Source organism: Podarcis erhardii, assembly GCF_964252035.2.
Source record: "Podarcis erhardii genome assembly, chromosome: 8".
NCBI lineage: Eukaryota > Metazoa > Chordata > Lepidosauria > Squamata > Lacertidae > Podarcis > Podarcis erhardii.
Genome location: NC_138499.1, coordinates 49,896,835 through 49,922,254, shown reverse-complemented (window position 1 = coordinate 49,922,254; position 25,420 = coordinate 49,896,835). Strand labels below are relative to the sequence as shown.

The 25,420-nt window shown below is 44.7% G+C and overlaps 1 protein-coding gene and 2 long non-coding RNA genes across 12 annotated transcripts in view; 1 reads left to right on the top strand and 2 right to left on the bottom strand.

Annotated features, from left to right (window-relative positions):
* Positions 1-16,934, bottom strand: part of MTCL1 (microtubule crosslinking factor 1) — a 99,816-nt gene extending 82,882 nt beyond the window's left edge. For 3 of the 9 annotated variants that reach the window (XM_081873792.1, XM_081873796.1, XM_081873798.1), the window contains exons 1-2: positions 15,083-16,932; positions 2,756-2,980 (exon numbers count right to left, since the gene is read on the bottom strand). In XM_081873792.1, coding sequence (XP_081729918.1) covers positions 2,756-2,980; positions 15,083-16,084 — 1,227 coding nt within the window. In that variant the 5' untranslated portion in view covers positions 16,085-16,932. Of the gene's footprint in view, positions 1-2,755; positions 2,981-15,082 lie in introns of all 9 variants that reach the window. The other 6 variants (XM_081873790.1, XM_081873791.1, XM_081873793.1 and 3 more) reach the window with 4 other exon arrangements.
* On the bottom strand, positions 4,690-12,558 carry LOC309348556. Its single transcript, XR_014159477.1, has 2 exons — positions 7,184-12,558; positions 4,690-5,381 (listed from the first exon to the last, which is right to left on the bottom strand). It is a non-coding gene; the product is annotated as an uncharacterized lncRNA (long non-coding RNA).
* LOC309348554 overlaps positions 13,503-25,420 on the top strand; it is a 507,755-nt gene continuing 495,837 nt past the window's right edge. For both annotated transcript variants that reach the window (XR_014159474.1, XR_014159475.1), the window contains exon 1: positions 13,503-14,149. This is a non-coding gene — a long non-coding RNA (uncharacterized lncRNA). The remainder of the gene's footprint in view (positions 14,150-25,420) is intronic.

Here is a 25,420-nt window from a genome sequence, read left to right as displayed (position 1 = left end):
GGTGGTCAATTTTCCTTGCCAGCTACCAGTATGCACTGATTCACCGCCCTGGGAAGGCGATGGGCCATGCGGACGCCCTCAGCAGGCTACCACTACCAGAAACAGGCCCCGACCCGGCACCTGCACAAGAGGTTATGAGCCTGGAGCTGCTTCCCGACCGCCCCATTCAGGCACAAGAAGTTGCACACCATTCCAAGAAAGATAGGGTCATCTCCCGGGTCCTGGACTGGGTGTGGAGGGGATGGCCCAGCAGCAGCCCCGGGCCAGAATTCGCCAGCTACACAACCCGCAAACATGAACTGTCGGCCCACAAGGGGTGCCTGTTATGGGGAAGCAGGGTCGTTGTTCCCCAGCCCCTCCGCAAAAGGGTCCTCACAGCCCTACACGAGACACACCCAGGGGTAGTAAGAATGAAGGCCCTTGCCAGGAGTTATGTGTGGTGGCCGGGGATCGACGGAGAGATAGAGGCCTGGGTCAAACACTGCCAGGCCTGCCAAGAATCCCGCCCAGATCCCCCAAGGGCCCCAGTCCAGTCCTGGGAGTCTGCCCGAGCACCATGGTCACGCCTGCATGTGGACTTCGCTGGCCCCTTTCAGGGGAAAACATTCTTCATAGTGGTGGACTCCTACACCAAATGGCTGGAAGTCGCACTGGTACCATCCACTTCTACATCCGCAGCCATCCGGGTACTACGCAGGCTGTTTGCAACGCACGGGCTCCCTGACACTCTCGTCTCAGACAACGGGACTGCATTTACGTCAGGAGAATTCCAAACCTTCACAGCGCAGAACGCCATCCGCCACATCCGTTCGGCGCCATTCCACCCTGCCACCAATGGCCAAGCAGAACGCATGGTGCGGACCACCAAGGACACCCTTCGCCGCATGACGCAAGGGGATTGGGAGTACCGCCTTGCCACATTCCTTCTAGCACAGCACAGCACCCCCAGCTCAACGACTGGCCGGAGCCCCGCTGAGCTACTAATGGGTCGGCGCCTTGCAATCAGATTGGACCGCCTTCACCCCGATAGAGCTCAGGATGAGGTAGGGGTGGGGGAAGGCAGGAACCCCCGGACCTTCGAGGCCCAGGACCCAGTGTACGCAAAGAATTTTGGGGCAGGCCCTGCATGGGTACCCGCCACAGTCACCAGGGTCACTGGCCCCGTGTCGTACGAGGTGCTAACGGATGGGGGGCAATGCTGGCGCCGCCACTGTGACCAGATACGGCGACGATTCCCGGGAGAAAACCAGGAGGAGGAGGACAGGTCAGAGGAGTCCCAGGGGAACAGTGGGGCAGTGAGGCCCATAGAGCAGCAGGGGCCAGCAGGAGAGGCAGAACCAGTAAATACAGAGAGGTCCCGGGAGGCCGAAAGGACACCGGAACCAGAACCACGACTGAGCGAGCCGGTTGCGCCAGACCAAACAGCCCCATCACAGCCAGCATCCTTGGAACACGAGCCAGAACCAGAACCCCGGACCAGGGAACACCCCAGGCCGCAACGCACACGTAGGCCGCCAGCGTACCTTGAGGACTATGAATGCGACCTCCCGGGCAGGACTGGAACTTAGAGGGGAGGGGTGTTATGTACTGAGTCGAATAGGATCCAAACTGCAGCAGTCTGATTGGTCCTAGAACAATAGGATCCAAAAGGCAGCAGTCTGATTGGTCCTAGAACAATAGGATTCAGAATGCAGCAGTCTGATTGGTCCTAGAACAATGCAGCAGTATGGTTGGTTGGCAGGAACCACCCAATCATGCTCCAGATTGAAGTGAATCCACAACCTGATTGGTTTACAGTACAATTCCGGAATTAGCCAATCATGTGCAGCCCATTGTGTAAATAATGTATATAAGGCAGATACTTTGAGGGGACTTTCATTCATTCCTCCTCACCACTATGAGCTGAATAAAGAGCAGGAAATCACTTTGCGACTCCGAGTATATTTCATAGTCCAATTTCCTGCTTAACATAGAAATTTTGTAACTGACAGGTGGCCTCTATTTAAATATCTCTTGTGAAGGAGAACCCAACACCTCCCAAGGCAGTCTCTGTTCCACTGTCATACAACTATTACCATCAGGAAGTTTATCCTGACATTTTAGCCAAAATCTGCTTTCTAACAATTTCCACCTGTTAGTTATAGTCCTGCCCTTTGGATCAGAGGACATGTCTCTTCCATCTTCTGAGAGGCTTCCCTTCAGATATTTTACAGCTCTTCTCCCCCTTAAACTTCTCTTCTCCAGCTGAACATACCCAGTACTTTCAACCATTCAATATGGGGCTTGATTTCCAAAATCCCTCACCATCCTGGTCACCCTCCTATGGATGCACCCTAGCTGATTCCTGTATGTCTTCTTATAGCAACTGTGATTCTCCTATGTGCACTCTGAAATGCCTTGTTCCTTACTGCCTGACAGTGGGGTTCCTGAAAAGTGAGCCAGACAGTTCTTCAGGACAAGGTCTGCTATGCTTCACATAGGAACAGTGATGATTTCTATGACCAGCAAGAACTTCCATTAGTCTCTAGATCTGCCTGTGCCAGATTGCTTTCACAGAAACCATTCCCCCCCCCCCGCCAAATACTCAGACATAGCTGTGAAATGTGATAGGCTTTTACCAATTACTTATCAAGGATTTTATTGAAGGCACTGTAGCAGCCAATTGCACATGGGACTCTGACTTGCCTATAGCAGATAGCATGTGCAGAGCTCCATGACTAACTTAGATGTCTTTATGCATAAAGCCTTCACTCACCTTTAGATCTTGCTCTAAGCTTCTAATTAACTCCCCATCCACTTGACCCGTCTGTGCAACTTTCAAGCTTTTCTGTTCTGCTTTCCTGAGACGATACTGCAAAATGCGACAGTTCTTGTTTGCACGGTCCAGCTCTCGTCGAAGTTCCTGAAGTTGGTAAACATCTTCTTCAAGGTAGCTGTCACGCATCTCTTCCATTTCAGCCCGCAGTTCATCGAGCTCATCCTGCCATGACCCAAAACACTATCAGATATCAAAAAGGCGATTCTGCTCCCTCCCCATCAAGAGACACATCAAGATATGATAGGAGTAATCCAGCACTCACAACTGCTGCACAGTCCCTATTTGCTGTGCAGCAGACAAGGAGAATCCCGTTGAAATGATCTTGCAAGCAACATCAAGCTCATGTTGATCTTGCAAACTACAGTGGTACCTTGGGTTACATATGCTTCAGGTTACATACGCTTCAGGTTACAGACTCCGCTAACCCAGAAATAGTACCTCGGGTTAAGAACAGGATGAGAACAGAAATCATGCTCCAGCGGTGGGCGGCAGCGGGAGGCCCCATTAGCTAAAGTGGTGCTTCAGGTTAAGAACGGTTTCAGGTTAAGAACGGACCTCTGGAACGAATTAAGTACTTAACCTGAGGTACCACTGTAATACCAGTTGTAACTTACCTCTTCAGAAATAATAGGAACAGCCAAAAAAAAATTTATATATCAAAGCTGTCAAATCAGTTCATATGGAGTTGAAACTCCTTGTCTATTGTGCTGCTATGTTTCCTTAAACCAGTGATGGCCAAACTTGGCCCTCCAGCTGTTTGGGACTACAACTCCCACCATCCCTGACCACTGGTCCTGTTAGCTAGGGATGATGGGAGCTGTAGTCCCAAAACAGCTGGAGGGCCAAGTTCGGCCATCACTGCCTTACACAAACACACATACAAGCTTCCAAATTTGAAACTTAAATATTATGCTTTCTAAGAATATTTTTTTTGCTAAAGTTTGCAATACAGTACATTCTTCTAGAAAAGAATATCCTTTTTAAAAAAACTCATTCCTATTAATCTAATCTGTATATACCTGAATCTCTCAAGCTAAAACCTTTATAAGCAGGTCTTCAGGCTCAGTGGATAGGCCATTAACTTGCTGGAGGATGACTCCTGGGACACCAACTATTCTATTATTAACCTAGCTCTGTGTTTAAAAAGAAAACGAATGATGGAAAGCAGCAATAAGATTAGTTCTCACATAAAGGCTTCTAACAAAGATTTAGATACCTTCAATTTGCAGTTTATTGGCCTCTTTAAAGAGGAGCAAAACCAAGCAGTTCTGCCTACCGGATATTTTTCAAGTACACGTCTATGCCTATAATTCTTTAAGGATAGCATAGGTGCCAACTATAGGGGGCCCTGGAGGCCTGGACACCCACAGCACAGGCTCTTACATCAGAAGCCAGACGTGAACCCCAAGGAAACGTCAGGACGCAACTTCTGGGACGCAACTACACGAGACCTCATACGTGATCTCCAAGGTGCCGCAAGACCTCAGAAATGCCGCTGCAGTGCGTTGATGTAATGTTATGTCATGATGTCATGACGCTGTTACATCACGGGTGCAATTAGGCACCCATAACCTGGGGCCCAAGTTGGCGCCCCTGAAGGATAGCATTGTGTGTGTGTGTGTGTGTGTGTGCGCGCTATACACACACATAGGTTTTCACAGTGCTTTTTCCTGGGGGTGCTCAGATTCATTTTGTGAATCTCTGTACTTTTGTCCATTTACTGTATTTATTTTTCTCAATTTGAACTATAAAACAGTAATTTTCTTGAATCAAAATGAGAGTACCTCTAAACATTTTTTTGGGGGGGGGGAAGCAGTGGGTTTGCACAAGTGGACTAAAGAACTCTGGCACAACAAATCCAATTTAAACAAAAAACAACCACTGAGACAGAAGGGGGCAGGGAACTGTCCTTTCCATTAGCACAGTACTTTTTATGCAATAATCAAGAAAGTTACGCTTGGTGAATGCTGAAACACTCTCAGTAATATTTAAACACTTATCCTTCGAGTGGCTGCAAATTTATAGACTCCCATAGTAACTCAAATAAGGTCTGGTGTAAACCCTTAAATACAGGAGGAATAATTAGCTTTGGCAGTGGGTGCATATGGTTGCTCAGCATCTGTGCAAATAAACAGAAAGTGAAATTAGGTCACTTTTATTTATGTTATTACAGTAGGTGTCAAACTTTGGGATCTATGTTTGGAAATGTCGTTAACAGTCATTTTCCACTCACAAGCATTCTTCACAGAGCTTGGTGTCTATGACATCAAGATCATCAAAAGATCCCCCTTTTGGATAGTAAATAAGATCCACATTATGTCTGAGATCCTGAATCCACTTGGCAAACACAGAGTGCAACACAAACCTATGCCTGTTACTCAGTAATAAAGCCCAACAAGCTTGGTGAGGCTTAGTCCCTGGTGCTTAGGGATGGCAGCCCCAGTTCCCCTGAAGCCTAACTGAGCATAGGTCTGCCATCTAAATGCTTAGTACTTTGCGACAATCAACCTGACCATAATGTGAGTGCACAGTTGCCATTCTATTTAATCAGGCTGTGGCTGGGCTGCCCTTCAAGCCCTATTTTTTTTTTTTTATAAATTTTTATTGGATTTTCAAATTTTTTAACAACAAACAACACATATGACTTCCCCCCACCCCCCCACATACATCCCACTTCCCCCATTTAATTCAGCAAGTTCTTATTCCTCTCTCTAAACTTAATCTCATTATTCTCCAACTTAGTTCATCTTATTAAACCCCATATTATTACCCTATCTTCTTATATGCAATAAATCCTTTTTTCTAAGATCAATCAAAATTTATATACCAATCTCCCCTTTTTTATATTAAAGTATAAATCAAATTTACAATATCCAAAAATCATAAAGTTTTTCAAAAATCTGTTTTCCCCCCTCCCTCCCTGCCCGGGTATCTGTCCCTTCCCAGGTAGTTATCCTCCCATAAAATTCCTAGCCAGGATTCCTCACATCTCCAGCCCTCAAGTCTATTTCAGTCTCTCTCCGGTTTTTCTGTTGATATTCCTTTTTGCTGGTTTCCAGGTCTCGAAGGGTGTCTGTTACAGTTACTTCCTCTTCTCCCAGTTCAAACCTAATTGAGAAAACTTGTTGCCAGGGTTCTACCAAAAGTCCTCCAGGTTGCAGATAATAAAGGCCAGAAAAGAGGAGGAAGTCCCAGTTATATTTCTTTACTCCTTTAATTTTCATAATTCCACAGTTTCCAAGGGCTTCCTCCTTCACTTTTCTCCTCAGTCTCATGTCTTCATACTTTGTAATCCAAAAGGTTTCTTTGTTCTCTGGCAACATAGGTTTCCACACTTTCTCTTCTCCGACTTCCTCCTTCACCCCCTCCAAAGATGTCATATTTGGTTGAGCTACAGAGTCTCTCAAGAACAAGTCTCTAGTTCCATCAGCAAGGTTGTTTGTTTTAAAAATCAAGGTCATGTATTGTTCTTGTAAGATTCCCACGAGAAAAGAGGCTCTCTCAATTTGTGCTAGTAATTTTCCTTCTGCAGCCATTGTAGTGTCACTGGTTTCCCCTAGGGGGATTGCCATTGTTCAAAGTTCTACGCCAGCAATCCTTTACCCTATTGTTTATTACTTTGTTTCAAATCACGTCTGTATATGTAACACCTTTAAACCAAAGAGATATATAGTAATACAGTTTTGTCCTTTGTTCAGCTGTTTGACAGCTCAGTTGACAGCTGTCAAACTCCGATTCCTTAAGGCTAGATTGGTGCAGGACGCTCCCAGGTCCAAGGGGGGGGGTCACAAAAGTTTCCAAAGTTCGTCTCTTCCCTCCAGCACAACTTGACAAAATAAAACTTGTTCTTAAAAGTTATTAAAGTCTCTTACCAGTTTCCGTAGACATAAAATCTTTTTTCCGATCTTAGATTTTCGCTCCTTGCTTCCAATTGTCTGTATGAAAGGGGGGTGCGGACTTCCCTTTAGCACATCCCCCCGTTTGCCCGATTTACAAATAACGATTTTTTTAAAGTCCAAGTTTTCTTCTACTCACGGGGTGTTTGTATCCAATCGAATTTTCAGGTAGAAAGTTGACGCTCTCCGGTGAATGGCTTGCGGCTTCACTCCACTGAGGTAGCGGTTTTACTCTCAGCACCACGCCACCCCCCGTACCTTCTCCGCAGCCTTTAAAAAGGCTCTTCGACTGTCAGGGGGGGCGCTTAAGGTGCCCACCGAGTCACCAGGTCCACAGGTATCCGCACCTGTGGTTTCTAAGGGTCCCCGCGTCGCCGGCGCGGCAAGACCCGTCCTCAGAGGAGCCGATTCCCTCCGGAGCTCGGAGGGAATCCGCCATTACACCGATCGCGTCAACCCGGAAGTCTACCCCCCCTTCAAGCCCTATTGAACTGAATGGAAACTGCTGAGCAGCAATGCTTGGCAAATTCTTTGCTGTGTTTCCTTGATAAACCCACTGAACCAAGGTCTGCTCAAAGATATTGTGGGAAGGGCAGAAAGAGTGAGGCAAAGTATCCTTACTATTTAATAACAGTCAAACCAGATGGAAGCTTAAAATCGAAAAAAACTAGAAGATCTGTCATGCCTAACACACACACTACTGATGCAGTACCGCACACACAGTTATTTATGCTCTTTTGTTTTGCAGTGACCTTATTATTAACAAGATTCACCACACTTATGTCAACGTAAACAGAAAAACCAACATGTAAATCTACACTATAGTGAAAATAAACATGCGGTGAAGAAAGTGTGTTGAGATTGTGTCTGCTTTTGAAAAATGCAAAGCTTATAAAAATTCATGAGAGTGACTGTTGTAAAAAAGAAAGAAAGAAAGAAGGGCACTGTTGTGATGCAGAAGATGCTATTCATTTCTGCTACTTAAGTGGCTTCAAAGGGTTTGAACCAGTGGCAGCTTCAGCCAGAGCTTATATATTCCTTTTCTTCTCTTTTTAAAGAAGACTCAGTACTATACATTTGCCCTAGGAAACTTTTGAATTCTAATCTCTCCATTCTTTAAATTACTTTAATGTTTTTAATCTCGGGGCGGGGGGGGGGGGAATCCAAAATAACTATACACATCAATATTCTCATGCTCATGTCACCATTTGTACCAGTTACAACGTATATGGTTAGAAGCGTATTTATTTATTATGGATCTGCAGGCTTTTTGGTAACATTGTTTTTGTACAATGAAACCCTCTGAAAGGTCATGCATGTAAAGCCAATACAAAAAATTACCAGAGCTCTTAAGAGTGTCAATGTGTTTTCAAATTGCTCCCAGTTTTAAACAGTTGGAGATATATATATATTCACTCTGCTTCCCCTGGACAATGCCATGTTTCAGCAGAGACACAGCTGTGGCTAAGAAGATAGACCCACAGCCATTGTTTACCAGGCTGAATTCTCACTCTAGCAGCTGACTGCCCCAGCATTTGCAGATTGTCGATGTTATTCTGATGCCTAAGGTTAGATTTATCTCCTCTTCCCCGTGACTAATACATTTAAGATGCAAGAGAATGGCAAACCCTTCCCAAAGAAGCAAGGCATAGCTTTTGATATATATGTGTTTAAATAATCACCATCAATTCTAGATATTCTTTCTGTGCAAAAAATAAAACAAAAAATTCTACAATACAGTATACACCAGGTAATATCCACGGTTAGCCACATTCATCGGTAAACCCATTGAAATGAATGCATCTACTCTAACTTAGTTGGCTATCACTCAGGATCTTATTTACACCTTGGTAAAAAGGTATATAAATTCAACAAATAAATTTAATAAAATGTATTTGACATTTTATATGATATTTGGTGGTTTCATGGGAAATTTCATATTCTTTATAGCAGAGGTGAGAAACCTCCCCTACTCAATCTGTCAGGGACCATGTGCAAGCAGTGTTATGGGGCCAAAACCAAAAGTGGGTGGGGCCAGAGGCACCCCACTCTCTCTCCCCTTCTCACCCACACATACCCATCCATTCAAATGCATCTCCATTCATGCAATTCTTCCTCCCCAGCTGCCTCTCTTCCTTGCCAACATGCAGAGCAGCTAGTCATAGTGGGTGGAAGAGGGGGTGGCACAAGAGGGAGCACAGTCTAAACAGTGAGGCCCCAGAGACTGCGTCACATCCATGGGCCAGAGGTTTCCCACCCTGCTTTACAGGATGTTAGGAAGCCTTGGATACCATTCAGATGATATGCCTAAAACTTCTGCTGCATAAATAAAGTCTTGCGGAAAGTATCTTAAGAGTTGAAGGAGACAGCTACCGTGTCATTTTGGACCAGATGAATAATGGTCCAACTATGGTCAGGTGCAGCCAATGCTGTTCTTCACAAGCATGAACTGGACTTTTTCATGTCTTAACTGTTCTTGATTGGAGGGGCAGTGTCTAATTTCAATACAGAATATGAGGCTGAGGGGAGCTGAACTCTTTGCCCTCCCACCACCTTATTTCACTTGGCAGAAAAGTTTTTCAAAGTGATGGAATGCACTGATGCAAAATGAAGGACCACAGCTTAGGAAAAGGGCTGTAGCTCAGTGGTACAGCATTTGCCTTGCATGCAGCAGGTCCTTGCCATCCCCAGGTAGGTCTGGGAATGTTCCTTGGCTGAAACCCTGGAAAGCCATTGCCAGCCAGAGTAGAGAATATTGAGCCACATGAACCAATGGTCTTCATAGCAGCTTCCTATTCTCTTATGAAGAAACGTTCATCTCTCACCCATTTGTATGTGTTACATTACAAATCAAACCCCTTACTTTAAATGCAAATGGGGCTGACAAGGCTACCCTACCCTGTCTAGGCCTGTAGTAAACTAATCCAACCTTATAAAACAACCGCCAGACTGATGCCCAGCACTACTATACCATGTTGCTTCTATAAATAACAACTCCCTTTTTCAGCTTAAGCTTTACTTACATTTAATCTACTCTTTTAGGTCCAGTTCTAACATATTCCCTCTCCAGGCAAAATTCACATAGTCTCTGTAAATAAAAGGCTACAGACTGAAGCATTTGTTAATCTAAACCCAAAATACTATATTCACAAGAAGGAAAGTCAAATGGTACAGTATTTGTGGTTACTCAATCATCTCAGTTTCTTATATTTATAGATCTTTCTGAATGTAGCTTCAGTAGTGTGCCAAAAGATCATATTGTAAATACAAACCCTTGTAGAAGTTCCAGCACATAAAAATTCATGCAGCAGCATTTTGAACAGTGACTTCTATTTATGGATGGGAAGACTTAACATAAGAGAAATAATTTTAAGCAGCATCTCTATAATAACATTTTTAGCATGGCTGTTCTTTATCCTAGGGGCCTGCTTAATGTGTTAAGGGAACAATCCTAAATATGGGAAGCTGGCATAAAGTACACCAGATCCAAACTCTGTTCAGGAGTGTGGCTGCTGTCAGTCTAAGTCTGGAAAATAAGCCTTTAAAATTGAGTTTGACTTATTCCACCCTTTTTGCCATCATGTTTTCTGCTGGGTTGCCAGGTCATGTGACCAAGCTAAATGGAGTTAGGATCCCCCTGCCCAATCCTGCCACTCTTCCCTATTTGTTAAGGTTCATGCCAGGGTAAGCTCCACTGTTCTCATTTTAGTCCTTGCTGAGCCAGGATGAGGAAGTTATGCCTATGGATCTCTGGCTGAGTGAGGGTTCTGCACCCGGGGAGCCTGGCTGAGCATGGAACTTGATGGCTGACCTGGAGCTCTGCCACATCTTCACTCATTCTGGCAGATCTCAGCTTAGTTACTTACTAACAGGCTTTGTTACAGAACAAATACATGAATAAGATAACAAATTATTTGAACCCCAAATTAGGGAAGGGAGAGATCTCATTTTAACTGATAAAAGCAAGTGGGGTGCTTTGTTTTTTTCGTTCAAACTTGGTGATGAAAAGAAGCTTGCTCTCCCCTGCTATATTTTCACCCTTACAAAGGCTAAATTAAACAAAAGCCTACATGCCATAGCATAGACCATACTGTTGGCTAAAATAGATGGGTCTGGCTATACTTTTTCCTTTTTCCCAGAAGAAAAGTGAGGATGGGTGAAATGCCACCCACTTCTTTTTAGACAAATAGAGCCTGGCCTAACTATCCTACTTCCCTTTCTCACCTACTTTGAAACTATCCAACCCCCTACAAAACCATTCCATTTTGTGCACTGCACCCAGTCACTAAGTGGTACTCAAACTCAGAATACTGGGAGGGGGCATGACTGCTTACTGTGGTATGGTACCACTTTAAATGCATAGTGTGGATGGGGTCTGTATTATAGCCCACAGCAGGCATAGACAACATGGTGCTCTGCAGATGTTAATGGACTACAATTCCCAACAACTTCTGCAGGCAGCCATGTTGGCTACCCCTGGTCTCTTGAACATTCCAGGTTTCTTTGAAAAAGACAAGCTGTAGTCAGGTAACGATGGGAGCAAAAGCGCCTGATCTCTTCTTTGAGGCCATGCTAAAGAACAGAGCAAGGGGGGAGGAAGTGTGGTCAAGGCTCACACAAGCCTTTTGATTTAAAACCCCACACTTTATGTTCTCTCATCCCCTCCCCTGACAAAGTTATTCCCACATGTCTCCAAGGGACTCTCCCACAATCAGTTTTGTGCATTAAATACACTTTTGTTTCCTATACAGTGCACACAGCAAGGCTGACTATTGAACTTCCCTTACAGGAATATCACATTTCCCCTAACAAAGAAACCATTATATTTTGGAACTGGGGAAATGCTATATCCACCCGCCCCCCCCCCTTGCCAGGTGGTATATTTGTTTCTTGTGCAATTCTGGCACCTGTGGGATGATCTTTGTGTTCTGGTGGATATGCTTCTGATACAAACTGCCCACACTATTTTGTGATCTGTTTTAAAACATACAGTACTTCTGATTTTTTGTTTTTTTTAAAGATCTCTGTAGGCTCCTCCACAATCCAATTTAACTCATCTAGCTTCTTCTTTTAGCTGGCAAATCTGCTATGAAGTTGCATATATACATATACCTGTATAAGTACACATATACCTGTACAAGTTTTTCAAAATTCTTGGGAACATTTGCCTTTCCTTGCTCCTGTTCTAGAGCACACATTTAATATTTTTTAAAAAACGTAAATGTGAGAGAATGTCAATAAACTGCTGCGTTTTCCCCACCCTGTTTTGTGTGCATGTGATATCATACTGCTGGCATTAAGAAGACTTGCAGCTAAGTTGTAGTGTTGAAGCAATGATTCTTCAACATCAACTTCATTGGACTGGTCATGTTGTGCAGATGCCTGGTGATTGTCTTCCAAAGCAACTACCATACTCTATTCCAAACTTAAAAATGGAAAGCGTAATGCTGGTGGTCAACAAAAGAGGTTTAAAGACTGTCTCAAGGCAAATCTAAAAAAATGTAGTATAAAACTGGCAGCTGGGAAACATTGGCCTGTGAGCACTCCAGTTGGAGAATAGCCTTTAGCAAAGGTGTCATAGGCTTTGAAGACACTCGAACTCAGGACGCAAGGGAGAAACGTGCTAAGAGGAAGGCATGCTTGGCAAATCCACACCACGATCAACTCCCACCCGGAAACCAATGTCCCCACTGTGCAAGGACATGTAGATCCAGAATTGGCCTCCACAGTCACTTACGGACTCATGTTAAAACTGTGTTTATGGAAGACAATCTTACTCGGCTATGAGTGAGTGATCACCAAAGAAGAAGAAGAAGACAGTTGAGGCACACTGCAACTGATTATGCAGACTAAAACCCCCTGTGACTTTATCAGCTGCCCAGCAGACTGAAATCTAGCACAGAAAGACTGCCTATCAATTTCCATGGCAGGAAAAGCCTCTGCTAATTTCGCCCCCTGCCACAGCTGTTAAACACCTACCATAAAAAATGTTGAAACCCTGCATTCAGAGAGCTCTCCATGTGTCATCTCTCACCTGTCATTTCTCTCACAAACAAATTATACTTATATATACTGAATATCAAAACAACTATTTAACTTCTATCTTCGTTCTATTTTTTACCATTTCATTTTGTTATTGGGGGGGGGATGTTATTGAAAGCAGGTATTTTATATATCAGTTATCAGAGAGATTAGAATACTGTAAGCCAGGGGTCAGCAAACTTTTTCAGACCTTGTGGGGGGCCGGACTATATTTTGGGGAAAAAATGTGAACAAATTCCTACGCCCCACAAATAACCCAGAAATGCATTTTAAATAAAAGGACACATTCTACTCATGTAAAAACTGGATTTAGAAAGTGATTGGGCCAGATCTGGCCCCCGGGCCGTTGTTTGCCTACCCCTGCTCTAAGCCATAACCAGCTTTTAGAACACTAGCATTTTAACCAACCAGCTTGCCAGTCAGACTTCCACAGAGAAAAAATTAAATATGTTACTGCGTTAGATCATCAAACTGCTAGTGGAAGGTCAAATATCTACATGCTTCTACTATGTTGTCTTATGTCTTTAAGAATATTTTAATAATAAAAACAACAATGAAGTTCAAAGGCAACTCAGTCCTCATTTTAAATTGGAAGCAAGTTCCACTGATGTCAACTTTCCAAGTTTCATTACAGTTTTTGGAAAACCACCATGCCAAATGTAAGTTAACAAAACAGTTGTATGATTTGCAACCTATTTACATAACTGAAATCTAATAGAATGCAACATATAGTGGCTTGTAAACAAAGTAAAATATAAAAGTGGGAAACAATTGTTCACAGATTCCAAGAATAAAACATCTATTCTTCCTTATGGATTGTGATTGTGCTTCAGCTGGCTGAATGAGGCTACAGTCATAGACAAACTTCCTTGGAAGTAAATGCCACTGAACTTATTTGGATTTCCTTCCAGACAAACATGCATAGGAACAAACTGCAAAAGATTCTTCTCAGAAACATTCCTACTAAAATGATTTTTTCCTTACAGAATATTACATACTACACACAAACCTGCTTCATGACTACCATACTTTCCCAAAGATTTAAATCCAAAGTCCTACACTACTTTGAAGTGGGCAGCAGCCAACTACTATAAAGAGGAGCTGAAAGGAATTTGGAAAGGAAATTGATGTCAGTACTGTGGTACCTTGGGTTACATACGCTTCAGGTTACATACGCTTCAGGTTACATATGCTTCAGATTACAGACTCTGCTAACCCAGAAATAGCGCTTCAGGTTAAGAACTTTGCTTCAGGACAAGAACAGAAATCGTGCTCCGGCGGCACGGCAGCAGCAGGAGGCCCCATTAGCTAAAGTGCTGCTTCAGGTTAAGAACAGTTTCAGGTTAAGTACGGACCTCCGGAACGAATTAAGTACTTAACCCAAGGTACCACTGTAGTATCTAATTCACAAACATCTCGCACAACATCCAAACATAAATAACTAACTGCTTCTCTCATGCACATCCTGGAGGTGAAAAAACTGTCATCCTCCTTCTCCAAGAGCCACACTCCCTTCCAGCCACACAAACATTTTTGGGAACGTCTCTACAGAACTGTTGTCTCTCTTGTGGAATTAAAGTGCCCTGATAGAAGAAGGAATGTCCAGCCCCCTTCGATGGAGCTGCAAGGTCCTAATCTGCAACCCAGCACAGCAGCACCATTCTGAAGAGCCCACATGCCTCAATGGCAAGAAGAACCAACGCAGAGTCTCGCTGAAAAGGCTAACTTAAAGGGGCCACAAGACTCTTCTGGTTGTTTTTGCTGCAGGGGACTTATAGACCGCCACCCCTCTGAACGTAAAGAAGTTTGACATTACTGTGCTTCAACTGCAGGACACAAAAGGAGCGCATATTTCTGCAACCATGAGACATGGCGTTTGTATGTCTTTTATAAGAATATCCGTTAGCAGAAAAACTTCAGGAACCACCAAGTTGAACCCCGTTTGCTCTGGAGAAGATGGGGCGAAAGAGGGTACAAAATTGGCATCCCTCTCTCTCCTCCTCGCCAGAAACTACTACCTCTGGAGCAGCACACCACTATTATTACATCCTATAATAGCTCGAACTGGGAAGGAAACTTCCCAGCCGTCCAGTCCGGCTTGTCAATGCTCCTTGCCCCAAGGAATCCCCTCCCTCATTGCCAAGAAACTGCCCTTATTCCAGATGGACGACCCCACCCCCCACCCCAGTCGGTGTCTGGCGTGTCTGTTACTTTTGCGAAGTTGCCCCCAGGTCAGCCAAGCGCTGCCTTTCCTCGGCGCCTCCCCGCCTCCCGGACCCGCTGGCTGCCCCCTCAGGCCCTCCTCCTCCCTCTTCCCGCCCTTTACCTTGAGGTAATCGTTCTCGGAGCGCAGCTCTTCGATCTCCCTCAGCAGCTCCTCCTCGTCGACCACCAGCTGCCTCTCGCAGGAGGGAAGCACCACCAGCGGGGCTTTGCCGCCCAGCCTCAGGCTCCCCGCAGGCGGCGCGCTTTTGGCGGGCGCCGCTTTCTCCGGGGCTCTCCCCCAGTTTGCCTCGTCGCCCGGCGGCTGCTCCACGTTGGCGGCTCCCGAGGGAGCCGGGGAGGCAGGTGGCGCTGCTGGCGGCCCTTGGCTGGCGGCGCCCGAAGAAGGCGAGGCAGGCTGAGGGGCGACGCCTGGCCCCGGGGGCAGAGCGGGCGCGGGCTGCGGCTGCTCGCGTTCCCGGTCGCTGGAGCCGGTGCCGGACTCCGCGTCGCTGCTGGCGGCCTGAGCCAGCCTCTGCTCGTCGGAGAGCGGCTCGGATGGGCAGTCGGACAGGTCGGAGCTGCTGTCCGTGTGGCTGATCCTGGCGCCGGGTCCGCTGCCCAGCCCAGCGGCCGGGGCCAGGGAGCCCGGCGGGGCCAGGGAGGCGCATCGCTTGCCCTTCCTGCCTTTGCTGGGCTCGCCCCCGGGCTGCCTCCCGCCGGCCTTGGCGCCCGCCTGCTCCTGGGCCCGGGCTGCCTTCTTGCTCGAGAGGGCGGATTTGGCGCTGCCCGCCTTGCCGGCAGCGAGGCAAGCCGCCGCCGCCGCCTTCGCGCCCTGGGCGCAGCTCCGCCGGGAGAGGCGGCTCTGCGTGGCCAGCAGCCCCGGCGAGTGCGGGCGGGCTCCCGCCTGCGGGGACTGCGGCTTGCCGGAGAGGCTGGGGGATTTGGGGGGCACCGGCGGGGGCTTGGCGGAAGCTGCCCGGGCGTGGAGGTCCTTGAGGAAAGGTCTGGCCGGGGAGGGAGCTCGGTGGAGCCGCCTCTTCTCCGCGAAGGAGTGGTGCGGGCTCTGCGGCGACGGCGGCGGCTTCAGAGCCTGGTCGAGGCTGGTGCCGTTCAAAGTCTCCATGGTCCCGGCTGCCCGAGAAGACGCCGGGGAGGGGCGGACACTTGCGGCTCCTCGAGCCCTTCCCGAGCGCAGGAGTGTGAGTGGCGGAGGCGATGGTCCTCCCGGCAGAGCCCCGCAGCAACAGCGCCTTCCCCTAGTTTTCGCCTTTGCTCTCTCATTACTCCTGCTTCCACCTCGCCCACCACAAAGCTCGCACTTTTTCCTCGGTCTGGTTCAGCGAGACGGGCTGCTCTCCTCCACCCCTCGGTCGGAAAACACAAACACACACAAAGCACAATCGGTGGGAATCTCCCCACCCCCACCCCCACAGCTCTTTCCAATCCGCTCGATGCAGCTCACGGTAACGTTGCAGCCTGCACCATCGACTCCTTTTTCCTTATGCCCGACGCAGACAAGTGTTTTCCGGATTCCTTCTCCTCTTCGCCAGCTTCGCAGACCGAGACCGTCATTCATTCATCATTCCCGAGCCACCCTCTCCTCGCCGTCCCTCGCTTTCGTCGCCACTGCACCTCCCGATCTCCCCAAGCGAGCTCTTTGCTCCTCGCCTTAGCTCCTGAAATAGAGAAAACTGCAAACGCTGCTGTCTCCCGTACTGACGCTGCCCCTCTGTGCGCATGATCCTCCCCTTCTGTCACCCAGCCAAGCTGCTCTCAGCGCGAGCCACTTTTTCCTAGAGCTCTCTTTCTGCATGCGTATTTATTGAGGCTCCTTGGCCAGTTTCAGCCTATGATAAACCTGGATTGAGCGGAGGAGGGGGGCAAGAGATGATGGAAACTTAATTCTGTAGCCATTGGGGTGTATTGTTGGAACCTATACACTTTCCTAATGTTTATTCCTTGGCAAAAACAAGCCCTTTGGTGCTGGGGCTGCAGCCGCAGCAGCAATAGCAATAAATCTATTCTGCTACCTCTGCTTGCCTGTAGCACGGGATGGCATCAGAACAGGTTTTATTGCCCAGAAGATAAGCAACTCTTGTCCAGAGGATGAGCACTAAGAAAATCTCCAGTAGACTGATGTTGACTGCAATCCCCAAACTGATATCCTTTGCACTTAAACTTGATAAAGCTGTTTCGGTGAGCTGGAATGCCTAGAACTCCAAGTCAAATAGGTTTGGGCCTATCCATCATCAATTTTAGAACCATTAAAATATGAGAAACAGAATGATTAAAAGCAGAACACAATACAAGATAATCAACTTTTTTTAAAAAAAAATCCACCCTGCTCCAAAAATATGTCTAACCCCAAAAGGAAGGGGAAAAGAACATTTTGGAATCCTATCGCTGTGATCTGAGCTAGGTAAGTAGACAACTTCCTCATTCATTTCTGTGGGACCTTCTCAACATACAGAGTTCCATGATACACCAGAGTGTGCATAAACTGTGGTTCCGGGTAACTATATGAAAATGAAAGAAACAAAGGATTACAACTAAGCTTTACTCAAAGTAGACCCATTTATATTAATGGGCCAATGTTAGATATGTTGGTTAATTTCAATGGGTCTACTTTGAATAGGACTTGCATTGGATACAAACCATGAGGTGGTATTCAACTACATTTTATCCAGTGTAAACCCATTGAAATGAATGAGCATATCTATGGTCCATTAATTTCAATAGACCTATTATCAGTGAAACTTAACTGAATACCACCCATCATTTTAAAATTTAAAAAAAGGTTACATTAAGTGAGCATTGAAAATATTCTGTTAGCCATTGAGAGTATTCTACCATTCTTATCAGAAATTGAGAAGGGTATGGAAAAAAGTAGTTCATGCGAAGGGCTTCAAGCAAGAGATCTTTTAATTAAAACTAGGCCAGCCAATGAAAAATTCAAAAAGTTCGGGGAGGAGGGCAGAATCATGCTGAATTATGGTAGAAAAGCTTCTTGCAAGTAAATAAAGAGTGAAAGCATAGGAAATAAGGTAAAAATGAAGGACAATACACTTCAAGCAATATAGTTCAGTTGTGGGCCTTTAGACAAGTGCCATGGTGGTCACAGTTCTTAAGTGACAATGATTCTCATCTCTAATCCTTCACCCCCAGAGGCACACTCCATTGTCCCTTGAGGCAGGCGGATGCCAACAGCAACAACAACTATTCAATGGCACTTAATCATGATCAATATTTCTAGAACTGCCGCAGTAATTTATGCAAAGTGTATAAATAGGAAAAACAGAAGATGAGAGTCTTAATAGCACCTGATTAAGCTGGGAGATAAAAAACCTCTATTATTACAAAGTCAAGGTAGTCTCATGAAAGATGATCCTCATCACCATCGTTGAAATGTGGGAGAATCTGATAATCTCACACAATACAGAGTGGGCTTATCATTGGGTAACACCTTACTCAGGTCAATAGCTAAAATGCTAGTGTCACTCAAATGTCATAAGACATGTTTGCACTGGGTCTTATATTGATACACAAATAATTTCACCATCCTTGTTCCTACCTTGGAAGGAGTCTTGTGGCTTGGCAGTTTGCAAATACAGTGGTACCTCGGGTTAAGAACTTGATTCATTCTGGATGTCTGTTCTTAACCTGAGGTACCACTTTAGCTAATGGGGCCTCCCGCTGCTGCCGCTGTGCTATTTCTGTTCTCATCCTGAAGTAAAGTTCTTAACCCGAGGTACTATTTCTGGGTTAGCGGAATCTGTAACCTGAAGCGTCTGTAACCTGAAGTGTCTGTAACCCAAGGTACCACTGTAGTGAAGTAAGTGTGTGTATGGTTATTTGAAAAGAAGGAAAGAAAGAAAGAAAACAAACAAACAAACAAACAAACAAACAAACAAACAAACAAACAAACAAACAAATGATGCTTTGCCTGTTAGAATAAGTAGTACAAATGTGTTTCTGTTTGATTTTGTAGCACACTAGCAGGATATTATAGCCTAGGTAAATTGGCAGGACACTACTATAGGCAGGGTGTGGTAGAATGTCTCCAGCAGCAGATTTTGGGGTACAGATTGCAAACATTCAAAATATCTATTCCCCTGTCTATCCCAGGAATGAGTTCTCTAGGACAGCTAATAATCACAATAAAGTGAATCACAATAGCACTGGGACTCTGTTCCAGTATAGCTGTGGTCAGCGGCTACATATCAGGCTTTGGAGGAGACTTTAAAGACACATTTGTTTCATTCCCCTTTCCTGTGTAATTTTTTTCTTTTTTGGACCCGCTTTTTTTCACCCATAGGAGCCTGTTGTGTCAGGACTGAACTATTGTTATGTACTGTATATGGGAAGATTGTTATGTGCTGAAGATGGTTCAGAAGCTGCAATGGTGCAGAATGCAGCAGCCAGAGAGCTGGTTGACACTACTATCTGGGCCACGTATTACATTAGTTCTTAAAGACCTACGCAGGGATACCTGTTTGCTTCTGAGTCCACCTGAAGGTGCCCAGATTGACATAAAGTGCCCTAAACAACTTGGGCCCCGAACTTCCTCCCATATAGTCCTGCCAGGCTGGCATATCCAGGGCAGGCCTATTGGCAGGTCCAGTTCCCTGCAAAGTTTGTGGGGTGGCGGTGCATGAGAGGGCATTCACAGATGATGAAACCCTCTCCTGCCCTCATTGCACCTGGCTTCCTCATTGTATACATTTTGATGCCAGGTCAGACCTCTTTACACAAGACTTTGGTGGTGGAAGATGAGATCAGAATACCCCTCCCATTTAATATATTTGTATTACATGGTTTACTTGTGATGAAATGTATGCCACCCACCCTGGGGCCAGAGGTATTTGCCTACCCTTCACCAAGCAAGTCTTAGGGTGCAAAAATGGATTTAGGGCAGCACAAACAGTGCAGGGGCACTGGGCGTGCAGCTGAGGAGGGTGCCTTCTCCAAGCCCAGTAAGTGCTTGCCCAGCTTCAGGAAGGAGGCATGAGAGCTCTAGGACTCTGCCAGAGCCTCACACCTCCTTCCCCAAGCCCAGTACCTGGTTTGTCCAGCTTACGCTGGCACCACAAAGGGCTGGGGGGGGGGAGGGTGTTAAATGTTGGCCTCACACAGGGTGACATATTACCAAGGTCCGCCCCTGCTAGGGAGGGATACAACAATTTAATTCAGAATTAGAAATGGTTAAAATAAAGTGCAGTCAGATAAATAGAGTGGGCTCTGAATAAGCAGTACAGACAGCAACACAATTATTTAACTAAAACTGTTGAAACAGTTTTTACCTTCCTAAGAAAGAAAAAGAGGGTCAGATTTCCTGGGACAAGATGTTCCAACACCCAGTTGCCTGTGCCACCACTAAGAAGGCCCCCTCTTGAGTGCCCACCTACCACTGTCACCTGCTGGGAACAGGACAGAAAACAAAGCTCTCTCTAATGACTACAGTGCCCCAGCCAGTTCATGCAGAAGTAGATGATCCTTCAGGTACCCTGGTCCCAAACTATTTAGGGCTTTAAAATATAGTGCCAACACTTTGAATTGGGCCTGGAAATATATCAGGAACCAGCAAAGGTGATTCAGTAGTGTGCAGCCAAGGTCAGGCTTTTGCTATAAGCCTACCTGTTGCATTCTGAACTAACAGAAATTCCAAGATACTTTTCAGAGTCAGCCCCATACAAAGCAGGTTGCAGTACTCCATTGCATGTTAGCAAGGTCTTTCTCCTTCAGGAAATGATGCAGCTGGTACACCAGCCTTAGCTTTCCAAAAGCATGCCTTGCCCCAGCCACCACCTGTTTGTCTACAAACTTCAGCATGCTAGCCAACACCCAATCATTCATGGATACTCAGGACCTCAACAGCTTCCCTGTAGTGAAATGAAAGAGAGAAAGAGAGTTGAGTATCATCTGCATATTGGTAACACAAAACCCCAATTCTCCAACTGACCTCTCCAAGGGTCAGTGTTAAACAACATGGGGAACAAGGTGGATTCCTGTGAGGATCTCATTGGGAAGAGGAGCTGCCCCTCACAACCAACTTCTGAAATCTACCTTCAGGAACTAAAGTCAGTCAGTCAGTTTTATTGCACATAGCCAAAGGCTGCCGCAATGTACACAGAATCATTTGACAATTAAAAGAAAATATACTGGATGTCAGTCATATTTTTTATTACTAATGTCAGTCATATTTTTTATTACTAATGTCAGTCATATTTTTTATTACTATAGTTTTGCCACCATCAATTCTATTTGTGCTTTCTGCTTCAGGCACGAAAATGTCCTGAACATCTCTAGTATGCACTTACTACACCTTTTCCTCCAAGGTGCTCTGGGTGAATGCATGGTTCTTTCACCCATAGTTCTTTCACCCTCACAACAATCCTGTGGGGGTAGCTTGGGCTAAGATGCACCTCTCTCTCTCATTTTCTCAGATAAGTAAGTTAGGGTTTGTTTTCAGCAAGGATTGTGCTTTTTTAATGCACCAGGGGTAATTAGTAGCTTTGTCCTGCTCCTGCCCTCTCCCAAAGCTTTAGGATGTGGTACATCATATCTTACAAACAAAGAGTGTAACCAGAGATAGGCTGAGAAAGAATGACTCATTCAAGACGAGCCATTGGGCCTCATGGCTGAGCAAGGGTTTCAACCAGAGGGACAAGGCTTGTGAAGGGGATGCTAATGAATTCATTATGATTGTTAGACTTGTATTATTCTATAAAGCCTGTAAGTGCTAAACCATTCTGCAAAACAAAGGTTGGTGTTATTTTGTAAGCAATAAAATGAGTCTCTGCAGTGCTTTGCAGGAACCACTTAATCAAATCCCCAAAACAACACTTTGCATTTATTTGTTTGTGGAACATCTAAGGCAGGGGGGAGGTTGCTTAGTGACAGTCTCAGCTGTTACAATACCATTCAGAAGGCTTCCTCAACCTCTCCCCCCCCCCATCCCAGCTTAGTTCTGTTTTTGCTTTCTGTTCACCACTGAGGAAAAGATCCTATGAGACTATTAGATCCTATGAGACTTAATGTCCAGTAGATACCTAAAAGTACATGCATTACTTTCTGTCCTGCACTCTTAGTATATTGGTCCACAGTCTGTAGCTATTAATGGTTACCATGGCTCCCGCCAAACCATGGCTCTCAAAGGAAGCATTTCACAATTTTACCAGTGATATGAAAAAAAGGAAGAAGCTTGCAGCAGTTAGAAAATATCATTTTTTCAGTAGGGAACCAACCAATACACCATAAAAGTCTTCTGGATATGATCCCAGACTGATGACAGTGGATGCTGTCACACAGGAGAAATGGTGAGGGAATGTTACTTCCAGGTCAGTCATTAAAACTGAAAGGATGTTGTAATTCTATCTTTATAAGCAAGCAGGGAAGGAATTGGCACAAACAGGGATCTTATATTGCCCAAAAGACTCTTGCAATGAGGTCAAAGTTGGAACCAGGGAAAGAACAGGGGGAATAACTCTACATCATTTTTCCCTTCAGTGGTACATACTGTATATATTTTATTTATTAAATTTCTATACCACCCTTTATCCGTAGATCTCAGGGCAGTTAACAACATTAAAACACAAGATAAAAAACACAACTAGTAATGTGGCATCCCTAATTATGAAAAATTGTGACTACAGCAAGCATAGTGGGAATTATGTTTGTTTCTTGTTTCTGTGTGCATTGAACATTAACATTGTTTTTTACTGCAGGATTCTTCTGTGGATGCTTTAGAGAAAATATGGATTGGTTTGCCATTTTGGAGGTTTACTGATCTTGCAGTCAGCTGATGGGCCGGCGAGAATGTGCTTTGCCAGCCCTATGTTTGGCACTGCCCAAAGCACTGAGCATAAGGGTGGCAAAACCCTTTGTGCTGAGGAAAGGAAGTTTTCTTGCACGGACAAAAGTGTTTGCAGAACTTTTTAGTTGGCTACCACCCACAGTGTCCAGAAGTAACAACATCTAAAGCAATTCACCTATAACTCCAGTTGTTATATCCTGGTCTACTTCTGCCTTGACTTAAGGAAAAAAGAGAAGAGTCAAATGTATAAATCAGCCTATAAGAAAATTGTAATTAGAGAATTAAATCTGATATATGGGAACATTACAGTTTTTTAATAGAAATCTTCCTGGTTAGTTCATGACATGTCTGCTACTTGGTTATATTTGGAGTTTGTTATGGCTTCCAGACATAGAACCTGACAGTAACAGTGATACTCAAGACATGTCTTATCCTGCTCAGTATCTCAGTTTCTACCAATCTTATACAAACATAACATCAGTATGAAATATAACAGTAGATATTCGAAGAAGCAATTGTACTGATGATGATATATCAGAAATAGATTTTACATGATTTTTACATCTTATGTACAAGATTATTTTACATCATCTTACATAAAAGTTCCCAAATCCAGCTTTGATATATGTCTAATTTAAATGTCAAACATAGGGATGATTTTAGCTACTCTTCTCTCAGAAGAACTGGCTGGGTATACTCTCAGGGTCACAGGCTGTGTTATTATGCATTCATATAAATTTTAATGCAATTGAAGCTCTGTTTAATGGTCCTTGACTAAAGCCCCTAGGAATGGCTAAAATGTAAACAACCGTAACTGTAATTTAATTAGAGGGCAACCCACTACCACCACCACATGATTTCTGTGACCTACAAAGCAGCTAGAACCTACTTTTTTCACTTTGAAGAAAGCAGTCCAACTATATTCCTTTGTTAAGTTGCTACTATACGTGACTTCAGGTTGCTGCCAGTTGACTGAAGGTTTTGTACTACTTGATTAGCTTGCTTTAACTAAATTAATTAAGAAATTAAAGCTTAGTAATTTGATATCAAAGAGGATACAATACTTTGCATGAATAAAAGACAAACATGCATTACACAGAATAATTTTACATTTATTGATTAAAATTTAAAACAAGGCGTACATTGTATATGACACCTTTCAGAGAATGAATTTAGACATCCTAGTCATCTATGGGTGCTGGCACATTTGGCAGCCTGTGTACACATAACCCTAATTTTTAAAACATTTGGCTGAGCCAGTGTGGTGTAGTGGTTAAGAGCGGTAGTCTCGTAATCTGGGGAACTGGGTTTGCATCTCCGCTCCTCCACATGCAGCTGCTGGGTGACCTTGGGCCAGTCACACTTCTGTGAAGTCTCTCAGCCCCACTCACCTCACAGAGTGTTTGCTGTGGGGGAGGAAGGGAAAGGAGAATGTTAGCCGCTTTGAGACTCCTTAAAGGGAGTGAAAGGCGGGATATCAAATCCAAACTCTGCTGCTGCTGCTGCTGCTGCTGCTGCTGCTGCTGCTGATTACTTTATGAATCACCTTATGCCCAGAGATCTCAAAGTAAATTGATAGATATAAATATAGAACTAACAACAATAATAAATAAGGCCCCACCTGAACCATGCGTTTAAAGCAGTATATTAAAATTTGAAACAGTCATAGGCCATGGCTTTCCCTAAAGAATCCTAGGGAACTGTACTTGGCTACAGGTGCTGAGTGATGTCCGGCAACCCCTATTTCCCTATTCTCCTCACAGAGCTACTGGGAAGACACCTTCAGCCTTTATACATTATACAATTCTTATTCAGCATGTTTTGTCTGAGAGCAATGACTTCATATATTTATTTGCAAAGAATAACATAACTGAAATAAAACACTTCCATTTATAACAGATTGCCGTTGACAAACCAACTGAGACATATTGTGATCAACTGATAGCTTTGGAAGCAAGAAGAGTGTGTGTTAAGTAATTAATAGAGATGTTAAAAACATTCCCACCCCCCATGGCACTGTATTCATGCTAGCATCATATTGTACCAGATGTGTAACATCTCATCTGTCACTGGGTGCCTGTTCAAGAGAGGGACTCTGGCCAATGTTCTGTTTTCCTAGGAAAAAGCTCTTGAGTTTTAATGAAATTGGTTTTGCTGCTTTAAAGAAAAAAACAGTCCCCCAGTATCCAAATATTCTCAATCACATACAGAGGTCTGCTCACCACTGCAGATTCTTCAGATTAAGCAGTTCTGACGAAATGCTGTCGGGTCACTTCAGTAGCAGTGAAGGTTTGTTGTCCTGGGCTGGAAACTAAATTGTCCTAAATTCCCCTTTTTCTTTTAACAGCAGATCCCTTCCCATGGCTTGTATTCAATTTAGTGTTAATGTAACTAAGATTTATGCTTGTGCAATGATACTTTCTCCTACATAGGATATATAAGTCCATATCACAAGCTACTTTTGAAACTTCCCATGATTTTGAAATCAGTTCACACTGCATGTACGTGAGGCTCCTCTGACAAGAAGACAATGCTAAAGTCTCCACCCTGTGGTGCTTACAGAGCTAGTTTCAGAGTTTTTTGGATTCAGGCTTTGCTCTAGGCATCTACTCTTTTCCTACCTCCTTTCAGGAGGATATGGTTTCT